Raw genomic sequence first — 22,768 nt, 5'->3', positions numbered from 1 at the left:
AATTATGTTGAAATGCTTTAATCTTGTTTAATTCTTCAAAATATAGTTTAAAGTTTAGACTGAAAAAAAAATCCCTCCCCAAATGAGAACAGTTTATATGCTGAATCTAAAAAAAAGAAACCAATGTACTAGACATCAAAACCAAATCAACTGACTCACTTTCTCTCTGGTAAAGTTTCCCATTGAGTGATCTAAAGTACAATGAATGCCTACATGAAATTTTCAAGTAAAGTTTTCTTAAAAGGTTGAGCACCTTGTGCATGTATATCCAACTGTCTCAGGTAAATACTACAGAGAGAAGAGTTGTAGGGTGTTGTTCTCCAGAGTCCTGTCTGCTGAATTCATAGCAGGGTTGATTTTTAGTTGTTCACTCTGCCTTTACCCTGCACGTTATTTATGACATGGGCTGTTCTGGTTGCCAGGTGCCCACACAGTTCTAGTTGTTAAATACTCAGAATTACACCCTGGGTGATGATCACACAAGGCATGGCAGCATACCATAGATTATACAAGTAAATTGGACCAGAAAGAACAAGGATGAACAGATTATGAGTTTGAGAAGAACTATTTGTTAATATTGGAAACTAGTCTCAAAGCTCAGTAATATTAGTGGCATCTAACTGAATTAAGGCTACTTAAATTGTAACAAGCATATCTGGACTCTTCCTTAGTTATTATTGTAAAAGTAAGTGAATCAAATATGTACCATTAAGACTCTGCTTACAGAAATCTTTGCTACATATTACTACATTTCCTTTTCTTTGGGGATATGAGTAACATGGTGTAATAAAACAGTTGCTACTTACTTCCTAGACTACTACTAAGAGCCAAGCTTGAGCTTTTTATAATGTTTATGGCATCAGCTACTCACCAGGAATGTATCATCCCTGAGCACATTCCAATGCATTTTATCAGGTGCTAATGTAATAGTGACCAGTCTGGTCTTAGTTCACATCCAGAATTTAAAATACACAGAAGAAACCAAAGTACCTCTTGTAGGCAAACCATGACCCTAGTTTGCAGGACCAATTAGAAATATTTTCTCTTCAGATCTGGTGGCAACAATGCATAAAACATGGGCTTGATTTCTCATTCTAAATTTGTCCCTCTAAATCTGGAAATAAAAGGTATCATGTCATGCCTGGTCCTTACATACAGAAATCATCTCGTCAGATTTGTAAATAATATTTTCTTATAAATTTTCTGAATTCTATGAATCATAGGTCCTTCACAACTTTTCAGATGAGTTATAACAACTGGTAATAGCAGATTTCAGTAGGCAGCCTGTAGACAGAAAATCAATATCTTTTTATTATCCCTGAAAAAAAGTATGTAGAATTTTGATACGGAGAGTATTTCCCTTCCAGATAAATAATTGAAAAGATACTTTAAACAAGTATTTAATAAAAAAACAAATGTATTCTAAATATGCCCATACCTACTACAAGCCAACCATAAAATTTAACCCAACAAGGGACACATTTTTTTGTTCATGAAAATATATAGTCAGCTATATATCCTACATTGAGGTTCATTTTATTTTCTCTACTATATAAATGCTAGAGAATAACATTTTTGTAGTATTTATACCCTCTTTTACCCCCAATTTTTGTTAAGAGCAGAGCAATCAGCATGTGAAAATGGAATAGTTTGGTGACATGAACTGCCACTGGATATCTCCAGCTCTGGTCAGTGATAATGTTCATATTTGCTCATTCACTCATTTCAGTAGATTGGCCAAACACAGAATGTAAAACCTGGATCTTATTGTTCAAGTTGGCAGGAAGCTTGGGGCTATCTGAAATATCCTCTGGCTTCTCTGGTAATGATCTGTAAGGTTTTGCTTTGATTTCACCTTCAGGAATCGTAGCCTTAGAAAGCACAGGCTCAGAAAAAGCTTTTTTAAGGTTGTCACTTCCACCTCTGTTTTGCCTTATGAGTTCTTCTTCTTGAAAAATTTTCTTTACCTTCTCTAGAACTGTATTAACACAGACAGTCTAGATAATAAAAAAAAATTTGAAAAGTAAGTTTCTTTTTAAGATGCTAAAACTTCTACATAAAAGTTCAATGAAATGTTTTTCAAAAGACATTAGACTAACATGTTTTAATTTAAAAAGCATTTCTTTCAGGAACCCATGGAACATGAGGTTCCTGAAAGGAGTTGATTCCTTCTTCTAATTATCGCGATCCAGAAAGAAATTTAAAATCTAGTATATTTCAATAAAGATGTGCTTTATTTTCCCCAGTGCATTAGAGGTTTTACATTTTTCCATTCACTGATTTAATTAAACATAGTATTTTCTTCAGTCCCTGATTTAATTAAATAAAAATATTTTCTGAGAGATGGACTTGTCCCCAAACATGTCAGTATCTCAAAATATTCTTTTTTTTTTTTTTTTTTTTTTTTTTACCTCACCCCTCTAAACTTTGCTTATACCTATGTGTGCAGTTGGGAGGGCATAATGTTTTTGGTAAGAATTTGTAGACTGGTAAAGAGCAGTCATTCCTACAAAAGCATCCACTTTCCCTCAAAAAAAAAAAAAAAAAAAGTCAGCACTTGAAGCTGGAATGTCCAGAAAAATAACTTCAAAATTTAGGAAACATAAGAGTGGTATCCTTTAAACTTCTCTGTGAGTTTACTGATAAGAAGATGATGACAATCAAATACTTATGACAAGCATGAAAAATAAAATCCATGAAATTATGAGAACACTTAAACCTGCTTATTTTTACCAAATAGATGCCTCAAGGAGATCTAAGAACACTTAGAAAGTTTTCTTATAGAGGGTAATAGAGGAAGGATTGAAAGTCTTGGCCTGAACAACCCCAATTTCCTTCTGATCGCTTCTTTCTTTCATGGCTGCAACTACAGACTGGGAGAATGGAAGACTACATGTTGCTTCCCTTTACTTCCTTGCAGTCAGTACGTGCTGATCAATGAAATAAAAATATGTCTACTCTTCTGATAAGTGAAATAAAATATGTCTACTAACAAGGAAGTCAGGGAGGACTTTTTAAAAATTTTTCCCCCTGTATAAAATGTAGTCTTTTGCCTCCACTTCTCTCCCATCTGCCTGCTTTAGATACTGATATGAATGTGATTCCTGAGAAGTAGTCAACAAATCCAACAACTAAAAACAATAAACAGGACATCAGGGAAGAGAGAAATACCCTGGGGTGGTGCTGACATTGTAGATCCACCAACTTGGAACATTTGTAGAGTTTTAGGAACTTGGAAGCTGCCTGACTCTGGAACTCTCATTAAATGAGATATTTAAATGTCCTTTCCTTTTAAAACACTGTAAGGTATTTTTATTACTTGAAATGTGAGTATTTCAAAGTCAGAACTAGAAACCGCAAGCCCATCCCATCTAACTGCAAAGAGTTTCATCCATTTATCTCAAATGCAATCATTTTCTATGCTTGCAATGTGGTGATAAAGTTCGCAAACCCTCTTCTATTTGATGCATCTCTTCTTTCTGCATCTATAATATTTTCTCTGTGTGTCCTAACCACTTGTGTCCCAGTCTTGGGCTCTGGGACACAACGAATGGACACAAAGTTCAGGTCTCAAAGAAGGATCCTTATCAAAGTTAGTATCTCTCTACCTTTGCTTTTAACTGATACCCCACCATCTTCTCTATCAATTATTTCTTGTCAACCAGCCTCTTCCCCCTCACTGGCTCGCCCCCTGCCATCTATAATATACTCTTATATCTTCTATCCTAATGTTTAAAAAATAAAAATCCTTGACAGTTTTAAATCTCATTTTGTGATGAAACCAATATATATTCATGGTTTCCAAGAGTCCCTAATTAAGATATGAAAGGCACATAAAATAAATATGGAAAAATTAATAAATGTCATTAAATTTAAGAACTTCATAAGAAGTTCATAAAAGAGGACATCCAAATGTCCAAGTATGCATGAAAAAAGTACTCAACCTCATGGATAGCCAAGGGAATGCAAACAACTATTATGTGCTAATACTATACCCATAAGAACAGTGAAAATGGAAAAGGTTGTATCAGCTGTCAGTGATGAGTAGAGCAACTGGGACTCACTATATGCTAGAATGAACTATAAAAACATTTTGGAAAACTTTGGCAATACCTACTAGAGATAAACTCCTATATATAGTATAGTTCAGCAATTTAAATAAAACGTACAAGAATATGCACAGCAACTTTCTTTACGATACCAAAAACTAAATAATACAAAAGCTCAATAGTGGAATGAATAGTGATGTATTTAATCAAAGGAATATACACAGCAATGAAAATCAACAGATCACTGCTTTAGGCCATACATGAATAATTTTCACAATGATGTTGATCACCAAAAAAAAAAGTGCTGGACAAAAGACAAATACAAAAGTACGCTTGTTATTATTATTTCATTTATATATAATTCAAAGAAAAGTGGTATTAGAAATCAAAATAGAAGTTGTCTTTATAGAAGTTAGTGAAGCAAGAAAACAACTTCTAGAATTATGGCATTGTTTGGCTTCTTGATCCGTGGGTACACTGATTAATAGATTTTTGTGATAATTCTTCAAGGTTGCACTTCTCTTTATATGTTATATTTTAAAACATTTAAAGGCAGGATAAATGATATTAGATTTTAAAAAAACCCTTATAATTTATAAAATCCTTTAAAGTTTTGTCATGCTTTAAAATGAACACTTTTAAATTATAGCATTTAGAATTTATGACAACACTAGTAGTATTTGTGTACCCCAAAATTATAGAACCTCAATTATGGAATGTTGTATTTTAGCCAACCCTGGCATAATAGTTGGAATAAAATAACTATAGCCAAAAAAATCAAAACCAAAGTGTTTTGATAAAAAGTCTTCAAGTAATAATGAACAAAAATAAAATACATTTATCTATGTAAATTAATTTTTGGTAGGCTGACTTGGCTCCTCAGAAAAGTAAATTCTTAATGAAAAGTTTATTTTATGTAACGAAAGAATAGTACTTTAGTTTATAAATAAGTAATATATATCTTCAACATGACATAGAATAAGCATATTTACTTCTACATTCTAATAATGTTCTTACCAAATAAATTAGTGCAGCAAATGAAGCATATATTATGCTGGTTAAGACAGTCTTGGCTGGAAAGGAAATGATTTCAAACAAAGAACCCTTTCTGACCTGAAAAGACAGAAAATTATTTTCTTATGAAAATAAGGTTTTCCATATCATAGTATTAAATTTTCCAATGTTAAGTAAAAGGAGAAGTTAAATATTTCTGGAAAAAAATCTTTTACTTTGGATTTGTCTGGTTTTTTTTTTTTTACCTTTTAAGACCATTAACTTTTACCCCTTTATAAAAAGATACTTTCTATTTTGCAAATCAAACCACTATGAACAACCCTATTAAAAAAAAATCTTGCATTTCTGTTGACTTTTTTACAGTAGGTGCTCACTAGAGGGTGCCACTGTGCATGCCAGAAAAACAGTCTTTTCTTTGTTTAAATTCATTTAATTATTCTTCACTAAATTATTCACCTCTTCAATTAAGCAAACAGCAATCAAAATACTGAACACTTCCTGCAGATTAATGACCTGCTTGAAAAGTTAATCATGAGACTGCTGAAGGGCAGCATTAACCTTAGATGATCATTAAGCTTCAGGAAATACCATGCTCATATCCAGCCTGCATTTTCGAAACACAGAGGTTTAGACCAATAATAAATTTGTCTCTCAAATGTCTCTAGCTTCTGGTAATAGAAAGTGTCCCTGATCCTAATATATTAGTATAATATATTCAGTTTATAGGCTGTCTCTGTTGCCTTGAGCAGGGTATGAAATGAGGACATTAGGAAAAACATTCCCTTCCCATTTAGCAGCAAAGTGGCAGTCAGCCATGTTCCTCTGGAGAAAAAGCCAAGCCCTCAATGACTTCAACAAACTCCCAGAAGGTACAGTCTGTAGCTAATAAAATCATGTAAATGCACAGTACAAATGCACACAAACTAGAAAGAATATTCTGCACAAATTCATTAAAAAGTTATTTATAAAAACTGGACAACTGACACAGATAGCCATAGGATTCGGTAAATTCTACAATATCCACTCACTGATGTATTGCAGTGTTTGAAAAGATGCTACTGAAGGACCCCTGAAGCATTAGAACAAACACCACTTCCATAGCATTATGTACTTGGTCCTTGCAGAATACAGTTTTTGCTTACAGCTGCATTACCAAATGAAGAACAAAATTACCCACCACAATTTCCCTTCTCTTAAGTAATGTGTGGAATTCTGAAACCAAGAGAACTAATCGGACTAGTAGCTAACGGGGAGTGGAATTTGTTTTTCCTTATTTTCCAGTTTTTAGCAACTCCTAAATGTAGAGAAAGGTGGGGCATTTTAAGTCTGCTCTCTTCCTAAGTCATTCTGGAGCCTCCCTAGAGATCCTGGCTTCTGGAAAGAGTTTCCAGGAAATGAAGCAGCTGCTGCTCTTTCCATGTTGCTAGAAAAATGAGAATGATAGCATGCCTTTTAATTCCACTGTTGGCTACAAGGAGACAATCATACCAGTAAAAGAAGATACACACCGACAAAATGCCTGGTAGAAGAATAAAAGATGCATGCCTTTGTGAACCGTGAGTGGCCCTTACTTGGTGGGAGGTCCGTGCTCAGTAACTGGTAGGCCATTTACAAGGAAAACAAAAATGGTGTCTGCATACACCAGAAAAAACTCGTTCTGTTACTGTTTCCCTGCGTTCTTTCCAAGTTTAATCCTTCATCTAATAGTAGTTAAAACTGATTATTCAAAGTAAATTCTGTATTTGATTTATGTTAGGGTTCTGAATAGGGAGTTTGTATATTGTCTGAGGGTTACTTTTTCATAAATACATGTTATTCCTGTAACAAATCGTCCTTGTAGAAAATACATTTCTTTCAAAATTTATGTGGCTACTGGCAAGTAGCCATTGTTCAATCTTATGACTCGCTTGGAATACATGTTTTTCATATTATAAACCACCCTGTTTCATTTTGGGCTTGCTATATGCAGGAAGAGTGTATGGTAAAAACTGAAATAAATAAGCAGAAATTTTGCAAATGGGAGGCATGTGTCTTGGCCTCATTCAGAAAGTTCATCTTAAGCTTGAATTAATTTCACATTATTTGCATTTTAAAAAGTATTTTGGTATCAATTTTATGTATACTTATTTCTTTTGTGAACTTGATAATATTCACATGTAAAATATAAAGATATTTGAACAGTAAAATCATTTCAGTCAGAGCTAGACTTCCCCCCACATAATTTGTGTTCTGTTTCTCCTAATAATTTTGCATTTCCTAAAAGTATCTGTGTTCATCTTTATTCACTATTAATAGACTAATTCACAAAAAAAAAAATGCAAACTGTAAGTCACTAAGAAAAATACAGATCCACTTTTACATGACCCAAAGGTTGGAGAATTATAACACAAAGCCCAACTTAATTTGTTTTTCAAAGCTATCAAAATGAGGGACACCAGGGAAGTAAAAGGGAAAACTCTAGCTGACTGATACACAACAAACTGTTTCAAAAAAACACTCATTGGTCTTAATCCAGAAAAGTGTGTTTTCTCTAAGTTTGGGAAAATTACATGACTCGTTGCTTAGCAACCCACACATTCATGAACACAGGAGAGGCTCCCAGCAGTGCACAGCAAAGACATCTGTTTGACTTTGTTTATTCAAGTGTTAACATCATTGTTCTTGGCTAAGCTCTCAACCAGGTGGACCAGCACAATGTCAAGTGTCTCAGCCTTTTGGCCAATCTGAAGTAGCATGTCTTCTGAACCCACTGATTCTACTTTCTAGGAATTGACCTTCTTCCCTAGGTTTTGAGTTACACCACCCAAGATAGATTCATGCAGGCCCCTTTAAGATCCTGTAGAAGTTCCTGATATTTGTAAGATTCCCAGTTTCGACCCCAAACTGAAGTCTACCTTAGAGGATTGGGGACTAGGAAGAATCTTCTCAGATAAGACATTTGTCCTGACGTAGGAAGTACAAGTTTGTTGGGATCTGCCTCTAGCACTGGGATTTTCGAAGCTGGGGGTTTTCTTCACTGTGGCCCATGCCACAGTGCCCTTAGAAAGCAAAATCAGTCACTACAAATGCTATTATAAGGAGGATTCTATTCTATCTACCGAACCTGTGGCTCTGCCAATGTCAAAGACTGTCTGAAAGCTGACGCATCTTGGCTGAAGCCAGCATTCGAGCTGATTATCTAGGTCACTGCAGCCTCTATCAGCTGCAAGCTTCACCCCACCAGACAGCTTACAAGATTAAGTAGATGTCCCATGCTATATATTTGGGTGCTGGTGCTAGTGTTGTAGAAGCCACCAGGAAATTCTCTGTTCTGAGTTTTCCATTCTGGGGGCCCATATTAAACTGTCAGCTACTGTTTTAGCCAGGCAGGACCTGGAGGGATTGAGGAGCAACATGACTTTGTACCCAGAGAGCCAGCTACAAAGGACAACTCTTAATAAGATGATCAGCACAAAAGGCTTTAACTCTCTGTGCCCAGGTGAAAAGCCACTGGGATCTCTTTAGCTCAGTTGTGTTTGTGTATTTGGGCGGTTTGTAGTTGGGACAACATATTTGAATAAAGCTGAGATAAACAAGACATGCTTTGTAACTGAGCATCCAACTAAAAAGGCCTGAGAAGTCTGTCAAGGCAGCGCCCTGTCATAGTGTCCATTCTCTAGTTACCTTGAGACCAACATTGTGTGTTTTACCTCAGAGCAAGCCAAAGGGCTGAAACACTATCTGAGTTATAGTCGGTGTCCTAATGAAAATGCTCCTTTACTTCAGCTTTGTTAGAGATATAGTCCACCTGGTGTTCTCAGCTACATAATATCTGACAGAGTTCTGCAAGAACTATTTAAAGTGCTCCAGATAGTGATAGAAACACACCTTTCCATCACCAGCTTCCTCAGATCAGTGCTGAGTCAGAGCACATGAAGAGGATCTGTGCACACATGACTTCAAATAGGTTAGCCTAGCTGCTTTCCCTCCTCCAACCAAAGTTTTCATGAAGTGATGTCCTCCACACATCCACAAAACATCCCTACACATAGCAATTCCAACTTTCATCCCTTTTACCTCAGCATATCACAAAGTCCCACTGTCAGGTAGCCCAATAATTCTTGAAGACATTCATGCTTAAATCCATTCTGGGTAAATTGAACTTAGTCACCAGGGGTAGACAGCCCAGTACTGTGTCAGGCCGGTGTGGCTGACTTCATACTCGGGTACCAGGGGTATACCACATCAAACACCCCAGACATTATTGCTCCTGTGACCTCCCATGCACTGTCTTCACTGGTATTTTGTCCTCACTGAGCTTTTCAGATTTGAGATGCTTTTTTCATTTTTGCTACAACTTAGTTTTCTCTCACTGGCATCTGATTCTCTATCTCACCAATACATATTATTACTCATGCCTAACTCTCAAGGATCCAGGAGCCCTTGACCTGAGATGGTCCCCACTCCAGCCACAGGGCTCCACTTACATTCCCTAATAAGTCATATTCTCTCTCCTCTGTATCTAACAGACACCTTTCTCTTCCTGGATTGATGCTAGTTCTTCACCTAGTCAATTTCTCCTTCTTTAATTCTGAGATCCAAACTTCTTATCTTCTACAAGATACAACATTAGCCTGCACTCTTGGACTTACATGCCCCTTCTTGATGCTATCCTTATACACTTGGACACTTTGATCTTGAATGTGCTAGTCACCTGACCTTGCTTACTGATAATCTACCTAGAACCCCTCCTACCTAAACTAGTGATTTTACATGTCAGATTTTCAATAAATATATATTAAATGAATAAAAAATCTACACTTCACTTCCAAATTAAATTTAACAATATTAACATATATAAAATATTAAGGACATCTACTTTTATTCACATGGCAAACTGAACTCGTGTGGAGCCCCTCACAAATATAAAAAATTGAAATTTTATATAAAATCAAACTCCAAAAATTTAACATAAGACTGAGTTTACAAAGAGAAGAGACAAAGAGAGGTTCGTGATTAACAAAATAGATCAGAGACAAATACAAGAAATGATTTTACTGATGGAATATAAAGAAACAAAGTAAAGGAACAGACAAAACTAAACCAAAACAATCCCCAGAAATATGACTGTGATGAAAGGGGAAGGCAGCCCAATGACTGTGAGGGAGGATTATGGGAGATTTGGCATGGGTGTGACCTGGTAACTTACATATAAAAAGGGATGCACCTATACCCCCAAATCACATATAGTGTTGCAAACCAACATTGCTTAAACAAAGATGATACAATGTAAAAGGTAAACTAAAAAGGGGAAGGAAGAAAGAAATCCCCTGTGCCATTAACAGAGGAGGAACTAAACCCACAGAAACTGTGTGAGCTAATGTCCCACGAACTCTAGGGTACACATAAGCTAAAGATTAGGACTTGCAAAACTGCCAGTTTAGTAAAGTGGGGTGGGAAAAGCTGCACTGGCCAGACCTGAAAGAAGATAAGCTGGTGTCCACCTGGGATTGGCATTGTCTCAAGGGAGATCAACCCCCACCAACTTGCACTGCACAAAGGGATCTGAAGCTATCCTGTTAGTGTGATGCAGGAAACCCCAAGTTGAAAATTTTACTTAAGGTTGCTGATATTCCTGAAACATAAACAACTCCTCTAGCAGGTTAGTTCCACCTCCAAGGTCAGAATGTATTTTTATTTTTCAAGAAATCCCTGTTGAAGAAATTAGTCTTGCTATGGTTAAAAGGAGACACAAATTCAATTGGAAAGATAATTTTCTACCACTGCATTTTTATGAGTTTTGGGAGACATTCTTTCATTGTTGTATGAAGTGGACCTTCTAATGAGGACATACTTGAATAGCAAACAGCTGTGGAAACTAGAGAAGGCATCTTCCTCGGAGAAATCTACAGATGGACTGCCCAAGATATTGTCACAGGGCACTAGCAATAAAACCGTCATCATCCTCTCCAGAGACAATTGCTTATATTCAGGATAATAATATTCTCTCTGTGTCTGTCTCTCATCTTGCTCTCATCACATCATCTTGCCCTTTGGGAGTTCAGGCACAAGGAACTGATACATGAAATTGCTCTGCTGCGTCCTTTGCTCTGAGTAATAAACAAATCTGTGTCTCATACTTAAGGTGAGAGTTCATATAACTTTAACAAATTAATTTATTGACTTGTTAGAAGTGAAAAAATCTCAGAACCTTCACAGTTTTTCCTCCTTTGACTTAGCCAAGGAGGAAAATAGGAAGACTTTGAATAATATAATGGGCAGTATCTATATCAAGATAAATGCAGAAATCATTTTCAAAGGACATTTTTTTGATCAACCAGCTATAAACTATGGCTTTAACAATCCAAAGAAAGAAAAGGTTGGCAAAAAGCTAGACCCAGAAAAATATTGCAGTGAGAATTTAAGACAATATAATTTAGCTGTGTTTCCTTATGATCATTTAAAATTCAGGAATAGGGTGTATAGTGTTTAGAGAATCTAATGCTAACAAGTGAGCCAATTTTTACTTCACAGACATCAGGTATTAAGTAGTTGAAATATCTGATGATTTCTGAAAATGTCAAAATATTTGATTACACAGATTCCTGTGTGAAAGGTCTTGTGTTCATGGTAGCCATCCATCATCCATTTTCTCATCTTCTCAAAACAACTAAGATTTTTGAGAATCATCTCTTCCTCATTTCAAATCATGTGGCCTGCATGGGGCTCCCACCTCAGCTTCAGGGATGAAGCAGATAAGAGAGTCTAAGGTCAATCAGGACATGCAATTTTCCTCCTTTAGAGCTAAGCCGTTCTCTAAGACTGAACCTCAGGACTTAGCCAGGAATGCTGGGTGAAGTACTCTTATTCTTCTATAATTGAACCTGAAAGGATGAGGCCTGGGAACAGCTGCAAGTCATCTTGTGACCATGAGCAGAAAGCAGGTCTAAGAATGGAGCCAGCCCAGGAAAGCAAAGCCAGGAGATGGAAAGAGAAACAAGATCTGAAGGCATGGTTTGAGGAACTATATCCAGCAATGTCTGAAACCATACCAACTCTGAATAATTAGAGTACACAAATAAATACATCTCCTTTTTGGTTTATCTAAGTTTTGAGCAAGGTTTTCTTTCCCACCAACAAAACAGTTAAAATAGATTCACTCTGGGCTTTAGACGCCAGACTTAAAGGATTCTGAATCTTTTGTAGCAAACTTTTAGGAATGAATTTGAAAATACCCAGATTGAAACCCAAGTTCTATGCCATAGTTCAGGGAAAAAATGGGTGCTAAAAAAGTTTTAAGACCTATTGTCCTTAATGCAACTGAGTATCAGACAAACGATATAGAACTGAGTATCAGACAAACAATATAGAACATAAAATGTGAAATATACCTAGATGTTGATGGCTCTGTGGAAACAGAATATATGAAATATATATGACACAGCTAAAGATGCTCCTTACATTCTGTCAAAGATCTTGAAAATAGACAAGGTAATGGAGTAAAAGCATTTTAAGATTTGTAGGATTTCCTTTAGGTTTGACTAAGTGAAAAGCTTATGTTTAGGTTGAATCATTTGAAATGGACAGTGCTATATAGTTCAATTTCATAAGGCAAGGAAAAAAACCCACACTACTTCTCCTTTCTGGTTTAGTTAAGCTAAAGAATATAGTATACTGAAATAAGACCACTCATTGTTCTCACCCAACTATTTTTATTACACATATAGGACAACCAAATGTGATACATTTTTATTTTTCCAATCTTGCAATTTCAAAATGGTTCCATTAAAAAAATGGTTCATATATTATGTAAATGCAATATTCACTTACCTGCCTGTTATACAGAGGTTGTTTTGGTGCATTAACTTCCCTCAGTAGACGATGAGAAATATCCCTTAATTCTAAAAGTCTACAAGCAAGCTGAGGTTCCAGAAGTTTGGCCACTGATTTGGAGGAACTTGATATGGTATTTAATCCTTGAATCAATGTTCCTCGGTTGATCTTGGCTAAAGCAACAGCCATTCTGATTTTGGATGTTTTTTGCAAGCGTTCTCTTTTCTGGAAAATAAACCTCTGAAAAGTGACTAATGTATGATTCATTAATAGATTACATTAGACCTTCACCTTGTGATACTAATTTGCTCTATGGTCTTGATTGCATAAAGACAGCAACATAATGCAAACCAAATAATATCTGGATATTATCTAATTCGTTCTATGATGGCATAATTTGAAATTTCAGCATATAATTAAGCTTATATAAGGCTATCATTTATACAACAAAACTGGATTTCATTCTATTGACTTTAAAAAGATGGAATTAAAAATAACAAGTTAGAAAATGTTATTTCAAAATCATTTAGAGTTTGCTAATGGAGTGGGTGGGAAAACCCAAATTCTCACTGCAACTCACTAACTTTTTACTCCATCACCGTGCTTTTTTATAATTTCTTGCTTCAATTTAATTAAAATTTTCTTTTTAATATGCTTTGTAGGATACACTCATGGTTACAGTTTAGCACAACATTTTCATGCATTTCAACAACAACCATTTGTTTGTGAGGATACATAAAAACAAATTCTATACTAAAAATAAAAAACCCATAGACCAATGTAACAAAAGAGCTCAGTCAGACAAACATGCTCTGATTGTCCCATTGCTAAGTTATTCAAATGGCCCACCTATATCATCTAGTTGGCATCTATCATAATATGAAAATTAAATTGCAAAGGGGTTTATATTTTAATAGAAAGCGCCCAATGTAAAATGATTTGATCATATAGTGCCAGTAGTAAAATGGGAATCTATTAAAATCTACTGCAGGTAGAGACAATTACCACACACTGCATTGTATGACCCTGCACGCAATATTCAGTGTCCAATAATTATATCCCATATCCATGTGAGTAAATCTTTAAATGAATATATGCTCTTGTTCTTGGACTAAATATCCAGAACCTAATTTACAAGTTCTAAAAATATAATTTTTTAATTCTGGAGTTTTTGTATTTTTTTAATAATTTTTCTAAATGTAAACAGATTTTATTCAAATACTGCTCAATGTTTGAATTATTCAGACATAATTCTTATTGAAAACTGTCAAAAACATTTGCCTGGTTTACATTATAAAACTTTAATGGCCAGGTGTGTATATATACATATATATGTATATATATATATATATGTATATATACACACATATGTATATATATATGTATATACACACACATATATATACACACAATACATACATGTGTTTCATACATAATATAAGTAACCAAATTATATACTAACCAAAAAACTTAAATGTTACTTCAAAAACACCTCTGAGCATTCTGATCGAAAAAAAACTTATTGTATTACCAAAACACATGACATGGAAGTCTTTTTCTGTCCACTAGAAAGAAAACCACAGAGAAATTACTTATAATGTGGTTAGACTTCATTTCTGGCAAGAGACAAGTATAGTTCCCATTATTCATTTATGTAACTTTATGGGCTATTGCTGACTTTTTAGTATATATCTTGGGGGAAGATACAACTTTGAAGCCCTATTTATTTATTGACTGATTCCAAAAATGTAAGCACAAAACATCTCTTCAATGTTAAATGGATTTTTGTCTACAATGAACATCATATATTGTTGAGAGTTAATATGTTGTAGACTCAAAATGTCTCAACTTTTATCTGGAGTAATTTTATTATTGCTATTTTTCTTTTTCTTTTCTTTTTTTTTTTTGCCATCAAAGTTAATTACTTCTCTTACTGTTCAACATTTGTCATTGGAGATAAGCAAAAGCTGTTAAAGGCTGTCAATGAGGATATATTTCTGCAGCACCTGGTGTCCCGTGGTGGTTAAATCTGTTAACATTACTGGAAAAGCCCCATTAGCCCATCTGTGGTCTAAATCCTCCTCACCAATGCCCACAGTGGTGAAAGCAATCTAAGCAGCGAAGTAGTGGGCTGCTACAATTGCTACAATTTCCAAGCCACTTTAGAGCACAGCAGCTCTTACGAGCAGTACTTTGGAAGGTAGAAGAAGCAAAAGATCACACAGGTACAATCACTGCCATCATTATGTACTCTGGTTGCAAGGACAGGGCGAGAGAAACTGCATTGTCTGCAGTATCCATAGCTCCTGCACAGATTCAATTTCCTCTGTGACCTTATGTTTTGTTGCATTAAGGCCTCCAGCTCCCAAGACTTCCTCAAAGGTAGAAGAGCGAACATAAGTTTGGTTTCACTTCTGATTACAATTTACTGTATTTCCTCCCATTATAATTTGCCGGTGTGAGGCGAGGACCCACTGAGAACAGTAGCAGGCTGCGGGTGTGCAGCTTCACCTTGCCCATCTGGACACCCCCTATTTTGTGGTTGCAAAGCATTAATAGCCTGCAGTTCCCCACTTCTTATTTTAAAAGTTTCTTTATAAACTCCTGGCCCGGCCCTCTCTAGTGGTGCAGAGGATTAAAGTACAGCACTAAGAAGCTAAAGACACTGCAGCATGAGTTCGATCCCTGCCTGGATATGACACCATCGCACAGTGTGCCCCAGACCTCTCCTGACCTGCCCGCTGCTCCCCTCAGCAGCGTGCCTCGTAGATCTGCCTGTTCTGCTCCCCATTTGGTCTCTGGTGAATTCTCTCACCACCCCTGCACCTCTGGCCTGTACCCCAGCTCTGTATGCATCAATAAGTAAATCTTTAAAAAAAAAAAATACTGCTTCTAAAAAAAAAAAACAAAACTCCTGGCCATTTGTGTATGTTAGCAGACTCACGTGAGTACTTCTATTAACCAATCTTGATTAATTCCCTAAACAGTACCCTCAATTGATATATTCCATTTTTCACCTTTTATAAAATGTCTAAAATTTTATTGCTCAAATTTTATATCTAGAGAAATCAGCTTATTGTAATTGATAATAGTTTATCTGAAATCTTCTATTGGTCAAGTAATTTGGATTGACCAAAACATAGCATTTATTACGAAAATTATTATTTTAAAATTCAAGTGCATATGCAATAATGCTTTAGCATACTATGTATTTCTTCCTATCTTAATCTTGTCAATTCATGGCTTTTCCTAATAGTCTCAACCTATTCGTAATTAGCATCATCTATTTTTCTTTTAATGCTCAAATGTTATAATTTCACAACTGTGCTTTCATTTATAGTTTGAAAAAACACTTTTCATATTTTCCTATATATCTGTGGAAGTATTATTAATTGTGACAAAATTACTTTCTGACCCCCTTTATTTTTCCTACAACTAAATACAGAATCAGCTTCTTCCCAAGAAGACCATTGTTTTTTACAAATAAAATGAGAAACCAAATGTGGACACTAGGCATATTCAGCGGGCCATTGTGGCTCTGGAAATATAAAAGTAATGGCAGGAGAAGGCTACTTACATTCCTGTAGATACAGGATGAGAAGACTTAAAAGAGAAACTGTAATGATCATTCCAATTCACTCTTACCATCAGTGAGTTACTTTTTAATTAGCTAATAGAACATTTCTAAATATTTTTCCTTTTTTTGAGCTACCAGTTTTTCCCTTTGGTCTACTATCTATGCTGCATATTTTCTTATTAGCCCATGTGTACAAATTTAATATTAACCCAAAGCAAGAAGTCCACATTTTTTTCTTTCTTTTCTTTTTTAACACTTGGCTTAAGCATCCTAGATGTGTTTGTACAGTGCATAAATTCTCTTTATCATTGTTATCAACTGAGCAGATCACCAAATACCAAAAAAAGATACTTCAACTTCCTATCACCCAACACCACTGCTCAGAAGCACACAAAATTACTTAGAGACCATTTCTCATTTCCCAAAAGAAAGTTAGGATCAATTAATCATACTGCTTCTAGAATCCTCTGCCATATTTTTCTATATTAGTACCATTGTTTGACTATATATCCTGCTTTCCCTTTTTCCTTTTTTCCAGATCCATGCCTATTTCTTTATCATCAGCAGTTTTAATGTTAACCTCCAATTTCTACTATATCAGCTTTTACTACCCTGCAGCTATAAAACCAGTCTATGAGCAAATTTTATTAAATTCTTTCTCAGAACTGTTCTAGAATTTGACCACTTTTCTAAATCCCATTACCAACATCCAGTTCATTTTAATGAGTTACCACCAGCACCTCCAAACTAGCAAATTACCTTCCTCAGTGCTCTTTCTGCTCCCACCCCTGCGTGTTTCCTGGCAGCTAGCAATATGAATAAAACATACAGCAAACCTTATCATGTTCTTCTGCTCAGTAGTGTACTGTGTGTAAAGCCAAAGGACACATAACTGTCCCTCCAAGAACTGTCTCTTCCTTACCTCTCTGGCCTCCTCTTTTTCTCTCTTCACAAGTTATGAACCTGCCAGCTAGACTCCCCTCTCAGGGGCATTGCACTAGTTATGTCTTTCCATTCATCAAGGGATGTCTCACTTCAAGTCTTAACTTGAGGATTCCTTTCTTACTAAAACTGCTTTGGACACTCCTCCGTAAGAGTTGATTGTTCTCTCTGTCTCTACTCCAAATTCATATCCCTTCTTACCAATAATCTTCTTCTTGAGACTGAAAAGCATCACTAACATAATATATAGTTATTTTCGTTGCTATTGTTTTTATACTTGGCCAGGATATAAGATCAAGGACAGTGGTATTTCTATTCATTTGCTTCATTGACCTTTCCTCAGTTTCTGAAAGCGTGGTTGGCACATATTAAGTGCTCTATAAATATTAGCTAATGGGAATGAATAAAGACTATCAGAACAATATAACAAATAATATTGAGAAACATCAGTGAAATACCAAATATCAAACTGGAAGCCACCCAAAAGGCTTTCCATGCACAAGGTACTAATTTCTACATCAATAACAGTGCCCAGCAAGAAACAGTCACCAAAGGCAAAAATATAATTGAATTATAGAACATTCTACTTATAGTCCTACTTTCATTCTATTTAGAAAGCCTAACAACACGCCCTTCCTGATAGTAAAATGAGCCCGAGTTGGGTCCCCAGCCAGGAAGTGACCCACATGGCACAACAGACCCCTCCCGACCCACATGCTGGTCCCCTCAGCAGTGTGTTTCAATCAGTCTGCCTGTTCTGCTCCCCAGTGTCTCCAGTGAACCCTCTCACCCACCGCACCTCTGGCCTCTACTCCAGTTCTTATATGTGCAAATAAAAAAAATAAATCTTTATACCACCTCACCCCAGTAAGAATGGCACATCTTCAAACAACTAGCAACAACAAATGTTGGCGAGGTTGTGGAGAAAAAGGAACTCTCCTGCACTACTGGTGGGAATGCAAACTAGTACAACCACTATGGAAAACTGTTTGGAGGTTCCTCAAACTGCTAAACATGGAGCTTCCCTACAACCCAGCAATCCCACTCCTAGGTATCTACCCAAAAGACACAAAAACACTGATTGAAAAAGATACCTGCACCCCCATGTTTATTGCTGCTTTATTTACAATTGGAAAAACATGGGAGCAGCCCAAATGCCCAAAAGTAGATGACTGGATAAAAAAGATGTGGTACATATATACAATGGAATATTACTCAGCAACCAAAAAAGAGAAACACATGTCTTTTGCAGCAACTTGGATGGAGCTGGAAAAGATCATGCTTAGTGAGATAAGCCAGAAAGAGAAAGAAAAATACTGGATGGTTTCACTCATTGCAGGAGTATAATGGACCAGGCGAGAAAATAACAAAAAAAAATAACAAAAATAATGAACAATGTGGGAGTGGGGAATTGGATCAAAAACGGGGGGGGGGGGGGAGAAATGCACAGGTTTATGGTGATGGCACATGGATGATTTGGTGATGGGAAACCTGCGGGGATTACAATCGAGATGGAAAAAAAAATGTACAAAATGATTTAAAAATACACTTTTGTAAAAATAAAAATAAATAAATAAATAAATAAATCTTTAAAAGAAGAAGAAACCCTGACACCAATACAAATAACTTGCAGATGTCACCAGGTGCACCCCAGCAGTTCTTGCCCCACATTAAAAGCAAAAAAGTGGGAATTCAGGAAAATATATCCACAGATGTAAAAATCCATTTTTGCAGGGATTCAAATATTTTCGTTTACAACTCTCAGCATTGTGATAGATGTTATGTGCAAGCTAATTACAGAATAAAACACATTTCATAATTCAAACCCACAAAAGATCCATTTATCACAAAAGATTCTCTCATTCAAGTGAAGATCATATGAATTGAATTTATTTTCCTAACTGTAATACATATTTTTCCTTTGTTCAGGTTTAAAGATTTCATGTTTTAAAGTCCTTACTTGGAAATCATTCGTAATGACAAATGTAAGTCTTTAAAAACTACTTCTTACTAAAGGAAGTGGTGATTGGGTCCTGGGCCACGTGGGAGTGAGTAAAAGTACAGAACCTCAAAGCCACAAACTCAAGCTCAGATATTTAAAAGTGACTTTCTCCAGACTCAGAAAGAAAATTTCCTTCAAAGTAGTCAGCCATGAAAAACTATTTAATGACTATTCTTCTGGTATTTTCCTCTATAAACATTCCATTCTTTTCTCTCTTGAAATATATATATTTTTTAACTTCAGGCCAGTGAGACAGGTCTTTTCTAAACAAATGCCTATATAAACAATATTTAAATACTAATCATAAAATTTAGAGATCTAAAATAGAACCCAGTTAGTAAAGCCCTCTACATAGTCTTAAGACCACTCCTTTCAGTATTATTGGGAACTATAGATCATCTTGGAAATAATAAAATTTATTACATTTTACAATCTTTTAAAAACAATCTAGTTAAGAACTGAGTATTAGCATTTTTTCTATGTAATTTTTTAAGAGTAAGTAACTGCCATGTTTTATAACACCTCTTATCTAATCAGGTTTCTTGCTAATCTCCACAACACATTCTTCAAAGTAAATAGTATAAAAGGAACAATGTACGTATTTTGAAAATAAAAAAAATATTTTTATATTTGTATTCTCCTCTAAGTGAGGAGTTCTTATAGTTAAATGCTTTCTTTGGGGTCAGCACATCAACCTGTTTCACTGTAAACTATGGATTTAGTTCAGTAAATAAGGATAGGAAGAGATGAAGTGAGCTGTCATGAAATTTGCATTAATTTTATTAAATAAAACACTGGTTCCTCCATGTTTGCATTGTGGAAGATACACAACTTGGAGGGGCAATGGGGCTTCCATTCCAGGCCCATATCTAGCTTCCTAGGGTTCAGCTTGAGGATTTCCTCAATAATTACTTCCACCACTATGCTGGCCTTAAAGCTTTTCCTCTAGAACCAGCACAGTCGCTAACCCACATCTTTCCTTACTCCTCTACAACAAAGCCAAGAAAAGCCTTCAATGTTTCCACCACTTTATACCAAGATTAGGGAATGCAAAATGGAGACACAAATAGATACTAAATCTAAGATATGAAATCACAAAGTCTGATTTGCCCTAAAAAGATCAGCAGCTTTTAAGCCTTACCCTACTCTGCTTAACTTACCATCATCTAGAGCTTTCTATTTTACATTAAACAAAGATTAAGTAAACAATGCAATTGTACCTACAAGAGGTCCATATTCCCAATCTAATGGCACAGAGTCTTTAAACTTTATCTATCCATCTGACTTCCTTGTCTACAATCTGTCTGCTTTCCATAGACACCTAGTGAATGAATCCTGAAATACTTTCCTATACTTCAAACACTATTCTCAAAATCAAGCATTCAATTATTGGTATGATACTGAAAATACAATATCCTCATTACAATCCTTTCCAGAGTTATGAAATCATATTACCTGCTTAGACCGCGATCTTACGATGGTAGGGAAGTCATCTTTAAACTCATCTATAAGGTCCACGATTACTTTCTGGATCCCTTCAACTAAGATAAAAAGAAGTTAGGGCCAGGTCATGCTCCAGTAAGGGAAAATGCTTAACTGAAAACATCCCTTAAGAACAATTCAAAAGAGCATGGAACTGGATCCAACTTCTAGGTGACTGGAAAAGCAACCCTAAGGTCTTTATTCCCACTTGTTTCCCATACCCACATCCCCTCTACCACAGATTATGTGTACTTCTTCCAGAAAAGTTCTTCAACACCTGCCCGCATATCCACCCAATAGGTTTGATTGGCATGATGAGCTCCTGCTTGGGTTCCTGTGCTTGGCAAGCTCACAGGCTGGGTAATTGTCCTACTCCACCATTACTGAGGGGCAAGGACAGCCTTCTACTCAGAAAAGCAGACAAGGACAGAACCTGCAACTCACCACTGGAATTCTTTGTTACTGCACAATGAGTCTCTGAGAACTTGGTACAGAATCCTCTGAATCACTCTGGCAGTGAAAGGAGGAGCAATATGTTTGAAGGTCTACGAGGAGGAGAAAGGGGATGGAAAAATGAATCACATGGAGGAGTTCGGCAACATAATTTGAATTTGTCCCAATTTCTGCAGTGATACCTCAATGAATGGATCATCTGAGAACAAAGCTCCTTTTGAAAAGAGTTGGCATATGTTTTAAAAGAAATGCTTCACATAGAGTGCCAAGAGAAAAAGAAACATGAGCAGTTAATTCAGAAAGACTTCTAAACAGAATGACTTGCCTTCACCCAATGAGGACCACTAGGTTAACCCAGGCAAAACTGCAGTCTTTATCTTCTTTAAAATGTCAACCTTTTCTTCTTTATATTTCTCTCTCTATTTCAGATGACCATTATTTTCCCAATATCAAATTGGAGAAGAGTTCCCTGGCATGTAGACTTGTCTATCCGGCTGTATTCTAGTTAAGAGTTGTTAAGAGTTAAGAGTTGTTTAATTCAAATCCCATTTTAATTTGAAGTCTCTGTATTAATTACAGCTAGGTCATTTTCTTCATCAAGCACAGAGCTGCGGTTGCTTGAGGTCTGTTCACGGGAATTGTTTGGGAAGGAAATATTAATCCAAGGATTTCTTCTAGCATGTGAGACCTACAGGATTCTGGTTTTCACATTGCCATTAGTCCGACTATGAGAATAGACTCCCCCAAACCATAACAACCTCTCCTCTCCTTAACACACTGCTTCCTCCATCCTGACCCCAATGCTAAAGGTAATTATGCCTTAACATTTAAAAGTACAAGTCACTGTCAGAAAGAAAACCTTATTACACCTTGATGAACAAAAACACTGGGAGTCTGTATGATAATGAAACCCTTTAATGGGCATATACATGGCTATCAGAGTCTACCTTGAGCATCACCTGATAGCCCCTCCTCTCTCTGCTCTTCTGTTCTGTTCATTGCTCTCACTGACCCCCTAATCATTTGCATCCATCTACTCATCCCCCAGTGTCCCAGCTCCTAATTAGTTTCACCTTTTTTTTTTTTATCAATTCTCCTACCTTCCTAGGCATCTTATAAAATTAACAAAAACATTTTTCAGGCTATTTCCCACACTTACTGTATAACTGACTGTATTGTGTGAACAAATTTTTTTGTCTTTTCCTTACCCTCTTCCTGGAAAGGATGCAATGAAAAAAGGAGAGGAAATAGAGTAAAAAATACTTTGCCACACTTATTTTATATTTGTTGCCCACATCTGATAACATATTGGTTATTAGTTAATTATATTTTTATCTTTCAAGATTTCTTTTATTTAGCAAGAACTGAGCTCTAGGCCAAAGGTGTATGTGTAGGGGGGGGAGTGAGAGAATTCACCAGAGACCGAGTGGGGAGCAG

General features: G+C 36.0%; 1 protein-coding gene across 1 annotated transcript; it reads right to left on the bottom strand.

Moving 5' to 3' along the window:
• Positions 1-23: 23 nt before the first annotated feature.
• Positions 24-21,191, bottom strand: SPATA9 (spermatogenesis associated 9). Its single transcript, XM_004678125.2, has 5 exons — positions 21,131-21,191; positions 20,852-20,937; positions 12,873-13,100; positions 5,067-5,162; positions 24-1,997 (listed from the first exon to the last, which is right to left on the bottom strand). The coding sequence occupies exons 1-5, from the start codon at positions 21,189-21,191 to the stop codon at positions 1,713-1,715; spliced, it is 756 nt and encodes a 251-aa protein (XP_004678182.1). The 3' UTR covers positions 24-1,712.
• Between the last annotated feature and the right edge of the window lie 1,577 nt (positions 21,192-22,768).

The sequence above is a fragment of the Condylura cristata genome, unplaced genomic scaffold, assembly GCF_000260355.1.
Source record: "Condylura cristata isolate star-nosed mole 26May11 unplaced genomic scaffold, ConCri1.0 scaffold00007, whole genome shotgun sequence".
In the NCBI taxonomy this organism is placed as follows: Eukaryota; Metazoa; Chordata; class Mammalia; order Eulipotyphla; family Talpidae; genus Condylura; species Condylura cristata.
This window is presented reverse-complemented; position numbering and strand designations above follow the sequence as displayed.